General features: G+C 62.5%; 3 protein-coding genes across 3 annotated transcripts in view; 1 reads left to right on the top strand and 2 right to left on the bottom strand.

The window, feature by feature from the left end:
* The window catches only part of UBE2I (ubiquitin conjugating enzyme E2 I), a 395,011-nt gene that overhangs the window by 140,466 nt on the left and 238,066 nt on the right, over positions 1–16,479 (top strand). The gene's annotated exons all lie outside the window — the stretch shown is intronic.
* The window catches only part of RPUSD1 (RNA pseudouridine synthase domain containing 1), a 296,072-nt gene that overhangs the window by 274,479 nt on the left and 5,114 nt on the right, over positions 1–16,479 (bottom strand). The gene's annotated exons all lie outside the window — the stretch shown is intronic.
* On the bottom strand, positions 10,486–11,893 carry C1QTNF8 (C1q and TNF related 8). The gene is made up of 2 exons (XM_050774754.1): positions 11,701–11,893; positions 10,486–11,036 (listed from the first exon to the last, which is right to left on the bottom strand). The coding sequence occupies exons 1-2, from the start codon at positions 11,891–11,893 to the stop codon at positions 10,486–10,488; spliced, it is 744 nt and encodes a 247-aa protein (XP_050630711.1).

Here is a 16,479-nt window from a genome sequence, read left to right as displayed (position 1 = left end):
TGGGAAGGCTCAGAGGCAAAGGGGCACAGGGGGGTTAGCTGTGGGGGCCAAGTCAGAGAGAGGAGCAGATTCAGGTCCCCCAAGTTCTGCCCCACGCTGCCCCAGGGAAGGACGCAGCTGCACTCACTCCAGCTTGAGAGAGGAGACTGGATGAGAGGCGGGAAGAGGCACACGCAGGGAGTGTGTGGAGGCTGCGAGTCGTCCAGTAGAACACACAGCGGCCTGGCCCAGGGCCGAGGCCCCAGGGGTGCTCACGAGGCAGAGGCAGCCCCTGGCCAGGCCCGGAGAAGGGAGCAGTGGCAACTGGCTGGTTCCAGCTTGGAGCATGTGGGAGGACGAGACCTCGGGGTCTGATGGCCTCAGTGGGCTGAGAGGGCTGAGATGTCTGGGGAGGTCCCAGACAGCCCATGGACCAGGCTGGACAGAGCCGGGGGAAGGGGACAAAGCCTGGATGCCCCCAGGGCACCAGCATGAAAGGCCCATTGGGGTCAGGTGAGGGTCTGGAAGGAGCAGGGGCCCTGGGCCCGTACCTCCTCACCTGCTGGGGCAGTGGGGGCCTGTGGTGGCAGGGGCCGCAGAGCCGAGACCCCTTGCAGGCCACCCGAGAGCCCGGTGGGGGGCATGGCGCAGAGCAAACATCCTGGGCGGGGTGGCTTCCCGGCCTGTGCACATCACTGGGTTTTATTGGCTCTGGGCTCCAGCGACTCCAGTGACCTTGCTCAGGAAACATGCCCGGGGCAGGACAAGGAGGGGGGGAGGGATCTGTTCGCCTGGCAGAGCGGGTGTGGGGAAGGCGGGGCGAAGGCAAAGCAGCCCCCTCAGGCAGGGGGCGGTGTCGTTAGCCCCACAGTGAGGGAAACAGCGGCAGGCAGACCCTCGTCCCAGCCCACCCCCATCAGTAGGGGCGCCCTGGGGCAGGACATGGGGGTCTGTGGAGGGACCTGGAAGGCCTCCTGGGGAGGGAAGGGGGCAGAGGCGACCGTCAGCCATGTGGGGCCCCCAGAAGCAGCCACTGGCCCAGAGCCCTGGGGAAGCCGTTTCCTCCCACCAGATGAGACCCTGAGAGAGTGGGTGGGGTGGGATGGGGAGTGGGACCAGCCGTGGGATCTCGGGGAGGATGGCTAGGGGAAGGCTGCCCCTAGGACGGACCCCTCTGCCCATCCAAGGCCAGGTATTAGCAGCATGACCAACCCCATGGGTGCAGCAGAGGCTGGCACTGGCCACACTGCCCCATGGAGACCTGCAGCCACCTCAGGCTCTGCACTCCCGTAGGTAGCAGGAGCTGCCCAGGGCCCCTGGCAGGCTATTAGATGGAGTCAACCTCCTGGGTTCATTCTCCTCTGTCCCCACCCCGTCTTGGCCACAGCAGCCCCTGCCTCTGGCTACGTCTCCCTGCTTACTCCTAACCCCACGTCCACTTCCAGCCCCATTTTATCCCAAACACAAATCTTTTCATGTTCCTCTGCTGCTCACGGGCCCTCTGTGGTTCCCACTCCTCACCCCATGCTTCCCAGCGCCCTGTCCCTGTCCTGGGAAATGGGTGTCATCACATAGTGTGGCTTGAGGAGGGCTCACGAGGACACCATCGGGGCCAGGTGCAGTGGTTCACGCCTATAATCCCAGCAACTGCTGAGGCTGAGGCGGGCACATAGCTTGAGCTCAAGGGTTTGAGGCCAGCCTGGGCAACATAGTAAGACGCCATCTCTACACAATCTACAAAAATTAGCTAGTGGTGGAGGTGCATGCCTGTCATCTCAGGTACTGCCTGAGGCAGGAGGATTGCCTGAGCCTGGGAGGCGGAGGCTTCAGTGAGCTCTGATCGTGCCACTGCACTGCAGCAAGACCCTGTCTCAAAGAAAAAAAAGGCCCTTTGTGAAGTGAGGGGGTGCAGTGCCCCGGCTGACACCTTGCCTTTATCAGCCTCAAGGTGCAAGGTTTGGGGCAGGGTCATCAGAACCCAGAGATGAAATGGCTGGGAGAGGAGAGGTTACCTGTGGAGCAGAGACAGGGCCTGCTGGGCTCCCCAGTTCTCCCTCCCGGGGCCTGCTGTGCTCCCCAGTTCTCCCTCCCTGGGCCCACTGGGCTCCCCTGTTCTCCCTCCCTGGGCCCGCTGTGCTCCCCTCTTCTCCCTCCTGGGGCCCGCTGGGCTCCCTGGTTCTCCCTCCCGGGGCCTGCTGGGCTCCCCAGTGGCCAAACACAGCTGGAAGCTGTTGGCTTCTGTTTATAGTGGTCGGCAACTCACGTAGAGCAGTGGGAAGGGCGAGATGGGGCCGTGGAACAGGAGACACTGGCCCATCCACCTGAGTCCCTGTTCTGATGTTCATTGCACCAGAGAGGGTGGCCGGAGAGTGAGGGGATGTCCAGGAGCTGCCTTTGTCCCGGTCGGTGCTCCTGCCTCTCACCCCACTCTGGTGCCCAGGTCCTGCCTGTGGGTGCCTCCCTCCATGGGGGCTCGGAGCTTCAGGAAGGCAGTGCTGGCCAAGCCTGTGCCCTCAGACACCTGGCCTCTCCCTCTTTTTTTTTTTTTTTTTTTTTTTTGAGACGGAGTCTCACTCTGTCGCCCAGGCTGGGGTGCAGTGGCCGGATCTCAGCTCACTGCAAGCTCCGCCTCCCGGGTTCACGCCATTCTCCTGCCTCAGCCTCCCGAGTAGCTGGGACTACAGGCGCCCGCCACCTCGCCCGGCTATTTTTTTGTATTTTTTTTTAGTAGAGACGGGGTTTCACCATGTTAGCCAGGATGGTCTCGATCTCCTGACCTCATGATCCGCCCGTCTCGGCCTCCCAAAGTGCTGGGATTACAGGCTTGAGCCACCGCGCCCGGCCTGGCCTCTCCCTCTTAACTCTGCCTCCAGGAACCACGGTGGGGGCAGGTTCCCTAGAGCAAGTCAGGGACTCCATGGCTGCCGGTGCAGTGGGGAGAGGTTCACAGGAGAGGGACGTCTGGCTGCTGTTCCTGTCCACCTCGCTATGGCTTTGCCCAGCTCTCTGTACGCTGGGTCTGCCTTCTGTGGTCCCCTGCCAGGCCCTGCGCATGTGTTTCCTGAGGGACATGGACCAGGCAGCTTGGAGATGCCTGTGAGCCACACGAGAATATCTAGACACTGGCACTCGCGATGGTGTGAATCCATGATGATTTTTCATTCCTTCCTGTATCTTCCAAATTCTCTATGTCCTCTCAAGTTTTCCTCCTCCATCTGTGCAAGACCCTTGCAGGGCAGGAAGGGTGTCCTTTGCTGTCCTTGGGACAGCCCTTCCTAGGGTCCCATGTTTTAATTTCAGGATTGACACAAAGCAGAAAGTTTTACTTTGATGAAGTCCAACCAGTCATGTATCTCTTTGGAAAATTCTTCCGCTTTTTATCAGTGGGAGGTTTTTTCCCATTCACAGATTAGCCAAATATCCCCATGTATTCTTTTAATATTTTGGTAAAATACGTATAACAGAATTTTACCACCATAGCCATTTTTGTGTGTGGTCCTGTGGCATTAAGGACAGTTACATTGTGGTGCAACCATCATCCCCATTTATCTCCAGAACTCTTTTCAGAATCACAAACTGAAACTCTGTCCTCATTAAACGACTCCCTGTTCCCACCCCCCAGCCCCGGCACGCCCCCCTTCTACCTTCTGTCTCTATGAATTTGAGTCCTCTAGGTGCCTCATGAAAGTGGAATCAGACAGCATTTGTCCTTTTGTGACTGATTTATTTCACTCAGTGCACTGTCTTTGAGGCTCATCCACAGAGCATGTGCCAGAATTTCCTTCCTGTTTGAGGCTGACCCCTGTCCCTTTGCATGGATGGACCACATTTGGTTTTTCCATTTGTCATCAATGGACACCTGGGCTGTGTCCCCAGTCTGAGTCCACTCCTGCTGCTGTCATAGAATACCCCACCTCTTAGTGCCATCACAGTGAGCATCAGCCTTAGCACAGGAGTTTTGGGGACACACTCTGACCACAGCACCTACCTTCTGGCTACAGTGAGTAATGCTGCTGTGAACATGGGTGTACATCTCACAGTCACCCATGGGTTTTGTTGGTGGTGGTTGTGTGTGTGTGGGGGGGGCAGGATCTTGCTCTGTTGCCCAGGCTGGAGTGCAGTGGCGCAATCTTGGCTCACTGCAACCTCTGCCTCCCGGGTTCAAGTGATTCTTCTGCCTCAGCCTCCCAAGTAGCTGGGATTACAGGCTCCCACCGCCACACCTGGCTAATTTTTGTATTTTTGGTAGAGACAGGGTTTCGCCATGTTGGCCAGGCTGGTCTTGAACTCCTGACCTCAGGTGATCTGCCCGCCTCGGCCTCTGAAAATGCTGGGACTATGGGCGTGAGCCACCACGCCTGGCCTACCCCACCTCTTAATACCATCACAGTGACTATCAGCTTCAGCACAGGAATTCTGGGGGCACATTCTGACCACAGCAGCTACCTTCTGGCTACAGTAATTCTCTTGTGAACGTGGGAGTACATCCCACAGTCCCACATGGCTTTTGGTGGTGGTTTTGTGTGTGTGCGTGGGTGGGGGACAGAGTCTCGCTCTTGTGTTCAGGCAATTCTCCTGCCTCAAAGGTTGTAATCCCCAGTAGCTGGGATTACAGGCGCCCACCACCACACCCAGCTAATTTTTGTATTTTTAGTAGAGATGGGGTTTCAGTATGTTGGCCAGGCTGGTCTCGAACTCCTGATCTCAAGTGATCCACCTGCCTTGGCCTCCCAAAGTGCTGGGATGACAGGCGTGAGCCACCGTGGCCAGCTGGTCCCACGTGTTTCTAAACATTGTATGGCTGAAAATTCTTTCATTCAACTGAAATTTGTTTTATCACATTACATGAATTTTTTTTTCTTTTTTTGAGACAGAGTTTTGCTCTTGTTGCCCAGGCTGGAGTGCAATGGTGCGATCTCGGCTCACCGCAACCTCTGCCTCCTGGGTTCAGGCAATTCTCCTGTCTCAGCCTCCTAAGTAGCTGGGATTAGAGACATGCGCCACCACGCCCGGCTAATTTTGTATTTTTATAGTAGAGACAGGGTTTCTCCAAGTTGGTCAGGCTGGTCTCGAACTCCTGACTTCAGGTGATTGGCCTGCCTCAGTCTCACAAAGTGCTGGGATTGCAGGCGACATGAATTTCAAATGAAAATACCCCTCCTTGTGGCTGCCTCTGCCTTCCTGGTCTGTTTCCTGGTATATGAGGTGCCCTCTTGTTCTTCAGGGGTGAGGAGCTCTCGAAGTCCCGTCTGCTTGGTGGCCACTGTGTTATGGTCTCGAACAGGGAAAGTGTCCACCCAACACTGAGCTGAGTTTAAATTGTTTAGAATTCTATCCATTATTCCAGGTTCTCGTCAACATTGCTTTCACAAAAATTTTTAAAAATGGAATTTGGGCCAGCATGGTGGCTCATGCCTACAATCCCAGCACTTTGGGAGGCCGAGGGTGGAGGATCAGTTGAGCCCAGGAGTTTAAGACCAGCTTGGGCAACATGGCAAAACCCCATCCCTACAAAAAAAAAAAAATTAAAAATTAGTCGAGTGTGGTGGCACGCGCCTGCAGTCCCAGCGACTTGAGAGGCTGGGGTGGGAGGACAGCTTGAGCCTGGGAGTTCAAAGCTACAATGAGTGACTGCGTCACCGCACATCACCCTGGGTGACAGAACAAGACCTTGTCTCAAAAAAAAAAAAGGAATTTTTACAGAAATGTTCATAGTAGCATTATCTATAATCCATAATAGCCAGGTGTCCATCAACCAACAATGGACAAATAAATGTGGTCCATTCACAGGACAGAATATTAATTGTGTGATTCCATTTCCATGAAAAGCCCACAACAGGGCCGTTCACAGACACAGAGAGGAACAGTGGCTGCCAGGGGGTGGACGGGGGAGGGGGGAGTGACTGCTGAGGGGTGTACATTTCTTTTGGGGGGACGGAACCATCTGGGAACCGGACAGAGGTGACGGATGAATGTGTCGTGACATGCAACTGTTCACTCTCAAACGCTCAATTCTATGTAGTATGAATTTCACCTAAACATTTAAAATTGGATTTTTACTGGAATTCCACTAAACGGATAAAGTCACATGGGATAAGCTGCCTCCCACCCCAGTGCTCGCCCGGAATGTCACAGGGATGGCGCCGCGGAAAGCCGTGCTCCCCAGTCCCTTCCTGTGCGGTTGACTCATGATCAAAGCTGGCGTGGGCCAACCATGGGGGTGCCCGGTGTCTCTGGCCTCTACCAAACGTCCCTCTTTCTGCTCCCACCCGGCGCTGGCAGTGTCCCTCAGGCGATTATCACAGGCAGAGAATGGTGACTTATCTTGTCTCACTTTCAGTTCTCAGTCATTGTTTTTTAAACAAATAAGCCCGGAAGGTTGGCGGGATGCAGGTCCTGCTGTCTGAGGCTCTCGCAGGCGTCTCCCCACCCCGGCTCTCCCAGAACCCCGGTCGCCACTGGCGTTCATTAGACACCCCCACCAGCTTCCAAGAGACCTGGCACCCCTGCCCGCCTGACCCCTGCTCAGGCTTCTTAACATCAGCGGCTGCAGCTGCCCACAGGCCATGGTGACTCCTGTGCTGGGAGGTCCAGCCTGTCCCTCGGAATGGGTGCCTGGCCTCGGGCCTGCTGTGGTCACGTCAGGTTCTTGGCTGGATCTGGTGACGGGCACCTTCTGGGCTCCCTGGTGCAGGAGCCAGCGTCTTCCCAAGACTCTCTTCCTCAGGACCACCTGCCACCCCAGCAGCACAGGTTCTCTGGAATCACAGAGGCTGGAGACCCCAGGGCAGCTGGGCCAGGGCCAGGGAAGGGAACGGTTGTCTGGGATTCTGGAGGGCTTCCCCGGCGCAGAACAGGCAGCCTGCGAGAGTAGATGTCCTCCCCGGCCCTGGGGTGGTCCGGACCCCTGGCTCCCATCTCCCAGCCAGCCCTGCTCTCTCACCGGGGCCAAGAACCTCTGCATGGCCAGCCAGGACCCCCACCCCCAGCAGCCTATACCCCCTGCCTCTGGTTCTTCAAGCACCTGCCACACTTGACCCCAACAAGCTCCTCCTGGGGATCCCCCCAAGCAGGAACCCCCTGGAGCTGTGCAGTCGACACCCAAGGCTCCGCCCCAGTCCTCCGGGACACCCAGGGCTCGGCTCTAGTACTCCCAGGTCCGGACTCCCAGGGCTCGGCTCCGGGCAGTACCCACTTTGGACCTGCAAGCCCAGGGCCCCTCACAGCTGCTCCGGGGTCCCTGACAGAGGCCTTTGCACTCCCGCTGCTACACGGGACCTGAGGCCACAGGCAGAGCTGGCAGGGACACGGGCTTTGTGTGAGGTGGGTGGGACGTGGCTGCAGCCCGGCTCTGCCCGCGTGGCACTGGGTGTCCTCACTTGGGAAGGGGCTGAGTGAGCACGAGGCTCCGCCGGCTCCCCGGAGTGCTGACCAGGCGCCCTGCTGCTGCAGCCAAGACCAGGCTGTGGGCTTCTCTCCTGGCCCCTCAGCAAGTGGGGTAGGGCTGGGGGTGTCCAGATCGGGGTGGGAGGCCTGGGGTCTGCCAATCTTCCCTCAGCCTGCCCCTTCCTGTTCAGGCACCTTTATCTCTAAGGCGGAAGCCTCTGTGCCAAGGCCCCATGAGTGCCTGGAGATGGCTCCGACCCCTGCCGGTTGCCAGGCGCCCTGGGTGTGTCCTGCTATTCCAGCCAGGAGGGGACTAAGACTCGGGGCCAAAGTGCAGCCTAAGGCACCGCCCACCTCAGTGTGGGGTGAAGGAGAGGGAAGGTTCCAAGTCCAGCCGCAGCGCCAGTGCCCCCCCTGTCTAGCAGGGTTCACCAGCCCCGGCCACCGGCCCCAGCGCCCCCGTCCGTGGTTGTCACCACACCCAGGAGCCCTGCTACCACCCCCCCACAGACACACAAGGTGGGACTTGAGTACGGGGCCACTTGGGGGTGCTGCGGGGCAGCCTGGCCCCAGCGACAGCCTCAGGGAAAAAGGTGGATGCCGGGGGACTTGGGAGGCAGCAGGCTTGGGCAGTGTGTGGGTGGCGCGGCCAAGACAGAGCCCATCTCGCTGCAGAGGGGCCATGTGTGCACAGCAAAAGGGAGTCCCCGCAGACGCCCCTCCTCCTGTCCTGTGCTGTTGAGGGCCACGCTGGGTCCCCCGCCTGCCTGGGGAGTGGCTCCCAGCACACACACACGTGGGTTCTGCAGACTCTGGCCGGGCCTCGGTGCATCCCTCCCGACGGCAGGGCACCCTCTGTCCCAGGACAGGAGTGAGGCGAGGTGGAGAGGCGGGCGCCAGCTGGGGCTCCCAGGGTCCCCACAGGCAGACATCTGTCTGTAAGGAGAGGATGGCATTTCCCGAGGGTGGGCCTGGAAGGTCCAGAGTCTTCACACTAAAACGGCGGCTGTGGTGGGAGACGGCCCCCACCCCCATCTCCTGCCACCCTCGCCCCTCCTCCCCCGGTTCCTCCACTCGACCCCCACTGCTGGTTGCCCCCAGGCCTGGTCCAGTGGCAGGTAGTGGGGACGACTGAGCAGTCGCAGGCTGGGGTGCCGCGGTGACAGGGAGGGTCACTGTTCCCGGCTGCTTCCTCCCAGCCAGGGGGTGCCGCCAGATGGACAGACAAGGTCCCCCTGCCCTAGTGGCTGCAGCCCCTGCCCTCCTACCTCTCTCCTCAGCTGGCCCCACCCTGCAGGGTGCACCCTGATGTGGGGGACTGTCCCCTCACAGACCCTCCCGGGGCAGGCTGTGGACCTAGCTGCTCAGAAATTGGTCAAGACTAGTGGGGGCCCCTATGGGGAGGGCGTGGGGGCAGGGAAGGTCCTGAAGAGGGGGACGGGCGAGCTGGGCACTCCATGGGTCTGGACGTCCCAGGGTGGACAAAGATCAAGGGGCCGTGGGGGCACCTGGGACCCTGCATCTGTTCCGACCCCCACGAGCCCACTCTTGGTGCCTCTGTGGGGGCTCTCCTGCCCCCACCTGGGGATGCTTTATGGACGGCCTTGTGAGGGTTCCAGGAAGCATGGCTGAGCCCGGTGACTCCTGACGCTGTTGCTGCCAAGGCCCAGTGGCCACGCCGCCACAGATAGCACACCAAGGAGGAGGAGGTAGTGGGTGGACGGCCGGGCTAGAGGGGCTAGGAAGAGGGGAGGGAGGCCCAGGCCGGGTTGAGGTGGTTCCAGAGACAAGTGAGCACGTGGCCGGGAGAGCTTCCGGGAGCGGCCGCAGCTGTTCCAGCTGCTGAGGGTAACGGAGGCTTCCAGTGACCATAGCTGAGCCAGACTCTTGCCTGGAGGGACCGACCCACCCACACTCCCAAACAGGGCCCTCTCTGCCCCCACAACTGCAGCCAGGCCATGTGGACCCGACTTTCATCCCTGTCTAAGCATGAGGCGACTCCGTGGGGGTCTGAGGTTCCCCCCAGCTCTGGTGCCCATCAGGGTCCAATCTTCCTCCAGCCCCCACCCATTCAGACAGACTGGGGACCTGTGAGCCCCCAAAACAGGCCCCCCTGCGCTCAGCCACGTGTTTCCCGCCAAGGACAAGCCTCTGCCAGGCCAGCCCCACCCGCCCAGCCACTGTGAGTGCTGGGTGCCCCTAACACTGCCTGGAAGTTACCGTCTTCCTTCGACGCTTTTGGCCTCCCCCGGGTCCAGCCACACCTGTCAGGTGCTTGGCAAATACCCAAAGTCGAATGAATATCTCCACAGCAGGGGTGCCTGGCACAGCTTTTATAAGCAGAATGGCCCCTCAGCCGTGAGGGCGAGTACCTGGGTGAGCAACCGGACTCCCAAGGAGGCACCTGGCTCTCTCCACCACCCGGCCCCACCCACCCCACACTCAGCACCACAGGCCTCCGTCCACGTGGCTTCCTGTGTGCCAGCCCCTGTGAGGGCAGGTGCGGGTCAGACTTGCTCCCACCACACCCAGCACTCCACATAGCCCAGTCCCTGCACACAGTCGGCGCTCAACCAATCCCTGCACACAGTCGGCGCTCAACCAATCACAGCACACAGTGGGCGCTCAACCAATCCCTGCACACAGTCGGCGCTCAACCAATCCCTGCACACAGTCGGCACTCAATCACTGCACAGTCGGGGCTCAACCACTGTACACAGTCGGCGCTCAATCACTGCACAGTGGGCGCTCAACCAATCCCTGCACACAGTCGGTGCTCAATTGTCAATCCCTGCACACAGTGGGCGCTCAACCAATCCCTGCACACAGTGGGCGCTCAATCAATCCCTGCACACAGTCGGCACTCAATCACTGCACAGTCGGGGCTCAACCAATCACTGTACACAGTCGGCGCTCAATCACTGCACAGTGGGCGCTCAACCAATCCCTGCACACAGTCGGTGCTCAATTGTCAATCCCTGCACACAGTGGGCGCTCAACCAATCCCTGCACACAGTGGGCGCTCAACCAATCCCTGCACACAGTCGGCGCTGAAGCTCTGCTGCCCCCCACGCCCCCAGCACACAGGCTGCGGGGCTCAGCTGCGGGCCCCTCTCCCGGCTACAGCTCGGCGGCCGGCTTGACCAGGTGGCCACTGAAGGTGATGTAGAGGTCTCCGCGCTCGCCGTAGACCGCGTTGTCCTGCTCGCGCTGGAACATGCGCACCCAGACGGCGTCGCCCGCGGCCAGCAGCAGCATCAGGCTCTGGGCCTGCATGACGCTGCGCTCGCTGGGCTGCGCGTAGAGCACGGCCGCGGGCCGCCGGTTCAGCATGATGTGCAGGTAGGTCTCCTTGTAGTTCCAGGTGTGCACGTTGAGGCTGAGGAAGTAGACGCCGGGCACCGTGCAGAGAAAACGACCCGCGGCCAGGTCGAAGGCGCCGTCCAGGTTCACCAGCTCCGTGTCGAAGGGCACCGCCTGGAAGTCGTCGGAGCTGTGCAGGCCCTCGCGCCGGCCCACAGAGAAGGCCGCGTAGGCGCGCTGGCACGGGGCTCCCGGCGGCCCCACCTGCCCCTTCTGGCCTTTCCGACCCTGCAGGCCCCGGGCGCCCGGCGGCCCCTCCTTTCCGCTCCTGCCGGCACGACCTCGGACGCCGGCCTCGCCCTTCTCACCTGCGGGGAACAAGCGGAAGCCGCGGGTCGGGCCGGGCTGGGCAGGCCTCCCCGATTCCAGGCACCCAGGCTGGGGCTCAAGGGTCACTGTAAGGACACAGTCTTTGCAGGTGACGGCCCCTGTCCCAGCCTCCGTGTCCACTTCTGTAAGATGGGGTGAAGCCATTCTCCACAGGTGTGGCTGGACCAAGGCCTGTGACAAGGCCGTCCCCACTGGGAGGGTGGGGACATGGGTGGTCAGGGCCAGCTACGGTCTGGGTTGGGTGTTAAAGAATGAGAAGGCTGGGAAGTTCCTACCCAAGTCTAACCTTAGTGCGGCCTGCTGTCCAGCCTTCGGGACAGCGCAGCCTTGTCAAGGGGTCTCAGAGCAAGCGGGCCGCCCAGTCTCCCTTCCCAAGGGGCTGCTACTTTGGGGATCTCAGGAACCCTGGTCCCTCCCCAGGGTCCTCTCACCCCACTTTGGATCGTGGGCCCCTTCCCAAGCCAGCGGCTTCTTCCTGCTTGAGGGGGGAGCCCAGGGGTCCCTGGGCAGGGAGTGCTGCCAGGACAGAGACTGGGGCTCAGCGTCCCCTCCCGCCCTCCTCCCGAGCCCCACGTCCCCTCCCACTCCCTGTGGACTCGGGTCCTGGTGGGGGAGCATGCAGGCGGCACCCACGGGCCTCACCTTTGAGGATTTCAATGTCTATGGTGGGCCACACACGAGGCAGGCTCCTCCACGGGTCCCCGTCACTCACCCGGGCATAGGGTCCGGGGGGCCAGGCCGGGTGGCAGCAGTGCACACAGGGCCTCCTCGGCAGCCCAGGCCAGGCCCCCGCGGGCAGCAGCAGTGCCAGGAGCAGCAGGGTGGGAGCTGCCATCTCGGCCAGGGCTGGGGGAGAGGGAAGAGGGGAGGGACTTAGAAGGAGGTGCCCCAGCTGGAGCCCCCAGACCCTACGGCGGCCCAGCCCCACCCTGCCCCCATTGGGAATACAGCTGGTGGAAGCGGGAGCTTCTGCCTGGATGTGGACGGTCCTGGCCCAGTGGGTGAGGCCAAGGCCGGGGCTCAGGGGCTGCTGCACTCTGGGCTGCACCAGGCCCCCTGCACACCTGGAGTCGGGGAGTCCTGGTCCCCAAACCTGGGGCCCCCACACCCAGCAGATGGAGGAGAAGCCGTTATGGGACACAGAGTCTCTGAGACAGCCCTCTAAACTCAGGAGCGGGTGGCCACCCAAGGCCCCACCCTCTGACTGGGCAGAGCCCTGGGGCATGGCGGCTGGCCTGCTCCAGGGAAAGGCCCCCCAAAGCTGGCCTGGAGCGGGGGGCCCTGCACAGTGCACGGAGGCACAGTCTCAGCCGGGCCCAGAGAGCCTCTCGTCCAGAGCCCTCAGGGCAGGGCCTGCAGGGGCCTTGGGAGGCCACCCCTCTGCCTCCCCCAGACTAGGCAAGGATGGTCCTACCTTGGTGCTGAGGGGGAGCCAGAGCCAGCCTGGGTCCCCATGAGCAAGGTGGACCCCCTCCCGACTCTACCAGCAGCTGCCCCAACAAGCCGGTCTCAGTTTCGCCCCCTGCCAGGTGGGCCTTGCCTACCCCACTCCCCTCACAGCCACATCTGGAGGCTTGGCCAGGAGTATCTTCTGCTAGGGGAGGTGCACCAGGTCGGGGTCCTCAATCTTCCCTGAAGATGGGCTCTGCTGGACAAAGATCTAGGCTGCCTCCTTCAGGAAGCCCTCTGGGATTGCAGCACAGGGCAAGGTCCTTCCTCTTGCAGTGGGTCATTCCAGGTGGGTGGAAAGTCTCTGGCTGTTGAGACCCCCTCTGCCTGCCTCCCTGCAAGCTCAGCAGACCCTGACTCACCCCCTGGCCCCACTGGACACCACAAGACCCCCCTGGACTCCTCCAGTGGAGGGAGCCTGGCAGGAGTGGGTGTGTCCACGGACGGAGGCCTGCAGGAGCCCCCACAGAGTTCCCGGCCGTCCCAGCCCCTGGCCCTGCCTGGCAGACAATCGGAGCTGGATCCCGCTCCGCTGGGATTCAGGGGGAGCCCGGCTTGCCCAGGGCGGCTGTGAAGACCCCCACGACCACCCCAGGCCCCGTGCCCCCTGTTACCGTCTCAGGGATTCAGGGATGCTCCCTGCCTGGTCGGCCATCTGCGTTACTGTCCCAGCAACCCAGCCGTCAAAGAGCCCTTTCATGCCCGCCCGGGCGCCTGTGGCTTCCTCTGGGCCGTCCAAGACCAACAGGCTGAGAGGCCAGCTCCGCCGGGCTCCGGACAGGAGGCTGGCAGGGCCCCACGTCCACTGTGAAGCCTGCTTCGCGGCCCCAGGGTCCTCCCCCCAGCCTCATGCCCGTGAGTGGGGCTGGGGCCCGGCGTCTCGGCCAGCTGGGTCGCGGGATGGTGCCGTGGGCACGCGGCTCTCCTCCATCAGGAAACCAAGCTTGCTGCCCGCCTGGGGTGCGGCGCCCTGAGGAGAAGCAGGGAGGTGGAAGCTGCGGTTGGGCGGGCCTGGCAAGGGGGCTGTGGGCCAAGGCCAGTGTTTGGGCCCAGACCAAGGCCTCCATGCTGCACGGGGCCCTCCTGGCCACCAGGCCCCCCAGTGACACACAGCCCTCATGCTGCTGGCGGGCAGGCCAGGCTGGACGGAGCCCAGGAGCGCAGTCTGCCCAGGCTCCATGGGGTCTCTTCAGTCCCTCATGACACCCCTGGGGAGGCCCCGCACCAGCCCTGCCTCTCGGCGGATAAGGAACTGGGCCGGACCACTTGCGGGAATGACTCCTAGGCCTCCCAGGCCTCAGCGGGCGGGGGCTCCATTCTCTACAGGCCCCAGGCCAAGCCACACAGCACCCTGGCCGCGTCCTGCTCCGACCCTGGGCCTCTGGACACAGACACGCGGCCATTCCCCACGGGTCCTTCCTCCACAAGCCGGTCCCTGTTGCGGGAGGCGCTGGATGTGGCAGGAGAATTGTGGCAGCCTTTGAAAGCAGACTGCAGGCGGGGAGGGGCCCCGAGCTGGCTCAGTCCCCTTGGCAGATTCGTGTGCGGCCTGGGGTCCCGCTCTCTCCGCAGCCCCTCAGCCTGGCCTCACCCTCAGCACCCCCATGCTAAAGACCAAGGAGGAAAGGAGGACAGGAGGCGAGGGGAGACCAAGGGGTCCCACCTGTGGGGGTTCGTGTGCCAGGCTGCGGGCAGCAGTGGCTGGGGAGGGCTGTGGTGGGGGCTGCACCAACTGTGGCCGGTTCCAGGCTCCCCCTCCAGCTGGGCCTGGGCGGTGACAGCTCACCCTTGGCAGCCGCACCCACCAGGCCCAGCAGCCCCCTCTGGGGACAGCCATCTTCACCCTGTTGGCTGTGGCTGCACAGATGGGGTGTGAAGACCTGAGACCCTGTGACTATGGTGCCTGCAGCCCACCGAGCCGGCTCTGCGTAGCTGTGACCCGGGTGGCGAGAACACAGCTCTGCAGGTGCGTCCCAGTGGGACAGAGCGGGGCTCCTGGGGCTGGTGGAGAAAGATGGGCAGACGCCAACACTCCACCGCAGCCTGGGTCTGAGCTTAGCCTCCACGCCCGTGAAATGGACACCCCTGGAGCTCAGAAGTGTCCAGAGCATCCCTGAGGCCCAGACACAGAGAACCTGAGTCCCCTCCCTGTCCCCTTGGAGCCCCCCGACACCAGCAGAACTGCCCCCCAAAAGCAGATGGGTGTTCCTGACAGTCCCCCTTGTTGGGGGCAGGTGCCGGAGCCTCCCCAAGCACAGGGTGGGGTGGAAGGAGGTTGAGGGCTGGGTGAACGGCCCGGGAAGGGTGCCTTGGGGTCCTTCAGGTTCGGGTGGCCTGGGATGACCCGGCCTGGGGAGAGTCCGTCTGGGCAGGCGGCTGGCGGGGCCGATGCCCGAACCACTGTGGCACAGAAGCTGCAGGCCGGGCCTGAGTGGGGTGGGCAGGGAGTGAGGAGGGTGACTCAGTGGGGCAGGACAGCATGTCTCCTGGACAGAAATAGCCCTGGCCAGGCACGACCGCGGCATTGCCGTGGCGACGGGGGAGCGGCTGCCGCTGGGCGCCCTGGGGCCCGCCCCCCACAGACACCCAGCAGTGTCCCAGGAGGGCCGCCCCCTCTCCGTGCTGCAGGCGCTTGTGCCAGTGAGGTGCAGGTGGGGGTGCCAGGGGAGGGGTCTCAGCAAGACCCCCGCTCCCAGCCTTCAGCTCCCTGCTGTGCAGACTGGGGCCTCCTGGATGCAGGGGCTCACTCGGCCCCCGAGAGGGGTGGCCAGTCTTCTAAAGGAAGGCGTTTGGGGAGCACCCAGAAAACGGAGAGGGCTCTATCCATGGGGTTCAGGATTTTACCGTTCGACTGCGAAAGTCTGGGGTTCCTTTTTCAACACAAAGTGGGCGGCCCCTGCGTGCCCCAGTCCGGTAGTCTGCAGCCTCCCTGCGCGTGTGGGAGTGGGGAGGTCAGGAAATTGGGGGCGGGGGTGTTGGCCCCTCTCCAGCCCGGGAGTCGCGCCCATCATCAGGCTGCAGTCACCAGCCTGGCCCTGGCGTGGGAGCACAGTGGGCGCAGGCGCAGGGACCCCTGGGCTGTCTCCCCAGCTGTAAAGTGCACGTGAGGCACAAAGTTGGGACCCGCCTCGTGCTCAGAACAGCTCCTGGCTCTGTGTTCCCAGCCTGGTGCCACCAGCCGGCCTCGGAGACTCCTTCCAGTCTTCCCCTTCCCCCAGCCCTAGGCTCCCCATAAGCCACCCCCTCCCGGAGGGGACAGGGGGGTCTCAGCCTGACGAGGACCTGACAGGCCTGAGCGCTGCCTGGGCCTGGGCGATAATGAGGCCGGAGTGCGGGGCCGGCGTGGAGGGACCATTATCTCCCAAGCCTCTTAATGGCCACTGGCCGAGAACGCGTGACGAGCCGCCACGTGGGAGGCGACAGCAGCCAGCAGCTCCCTGTGGGGCTGGAGCGGGCACGGCACAGGGACCTTACACCCACGGAGGCTGGCACCGGGTCTGAGCTCCACCCAGAGCCCTGGATGCAGGATGGGGCAGTGCCAGGCCACCCGTCCTGCAGCAGGCATGGGGCTCTGCAGCCGCCACTCACCACACCCTACCCCTCCCTGGCCGTGGTGTGTCCCAGGCGGCAGGGAGTGAAGCCCCTACCCAGGCTCAGGGGCCTTTGAGTTCACCAGCTTCTGCCTGGCTCCAGGCCCCCCCGTGCCAGGGGGACTGCAGAGAGGCGGTTCCTCATCCCCCCCGGAGGTCACCGCCCCAGACCGTCTGGTGCCCTTGAGCAGCTTTGAGGGGCTGTGTGCACAGGACATGAGCTGCCTGCAGCCCCCCGGGTGAGGGTCCACGCCGGGGCCTCTTCTCTGCTCCTGGCTGCCAAGACCCCGTGGCAACAGCACCCAGAGTGAATTTTAATGGCCCCAAAGAATGAGAGCCGGGCCCCGGTTGTCGCCGTGGTGACCGGCGGCTCCTAACGAAC

This window comes from Macaca thibetana, chromosome 20 (assembly GCF_024542745.1).
Source record: "Macaca thibetana thibetana isolate TM-01 chromosome 20, ASM2454274v1, whole genome shotgun sequence".
Taxonomy (NCBI): domain Eukaryota; kingdom Metazoa; phylum Chordata; class Mammalia; order Primates; family Cercopithecidae; genus Macaca; species Macaca thibetana.
This window is presented reverse-complemented; position numbering and strand designations above follow the sequence as displayed.

What these genes read in the sequence shown, in the direction of transcription:
- C1QTNF8 (XM_050774754.1), bottom strand. Translation starts at nt 11,893, where the DNA reads ATGGCAGCTCCCACCCTGCTGCTCCTGGCACTGCTGCTGCCCGCGGGG. An exon ending in AGACATTGAAATCCTCAAAG is followed by an intron (nt 11,037 to 11,700) that starts GTGAGGCCCGTG and finishes TGTTCCCCGCAG; the next exon opens with GTGAGAAGGGCGAGGCCGGC.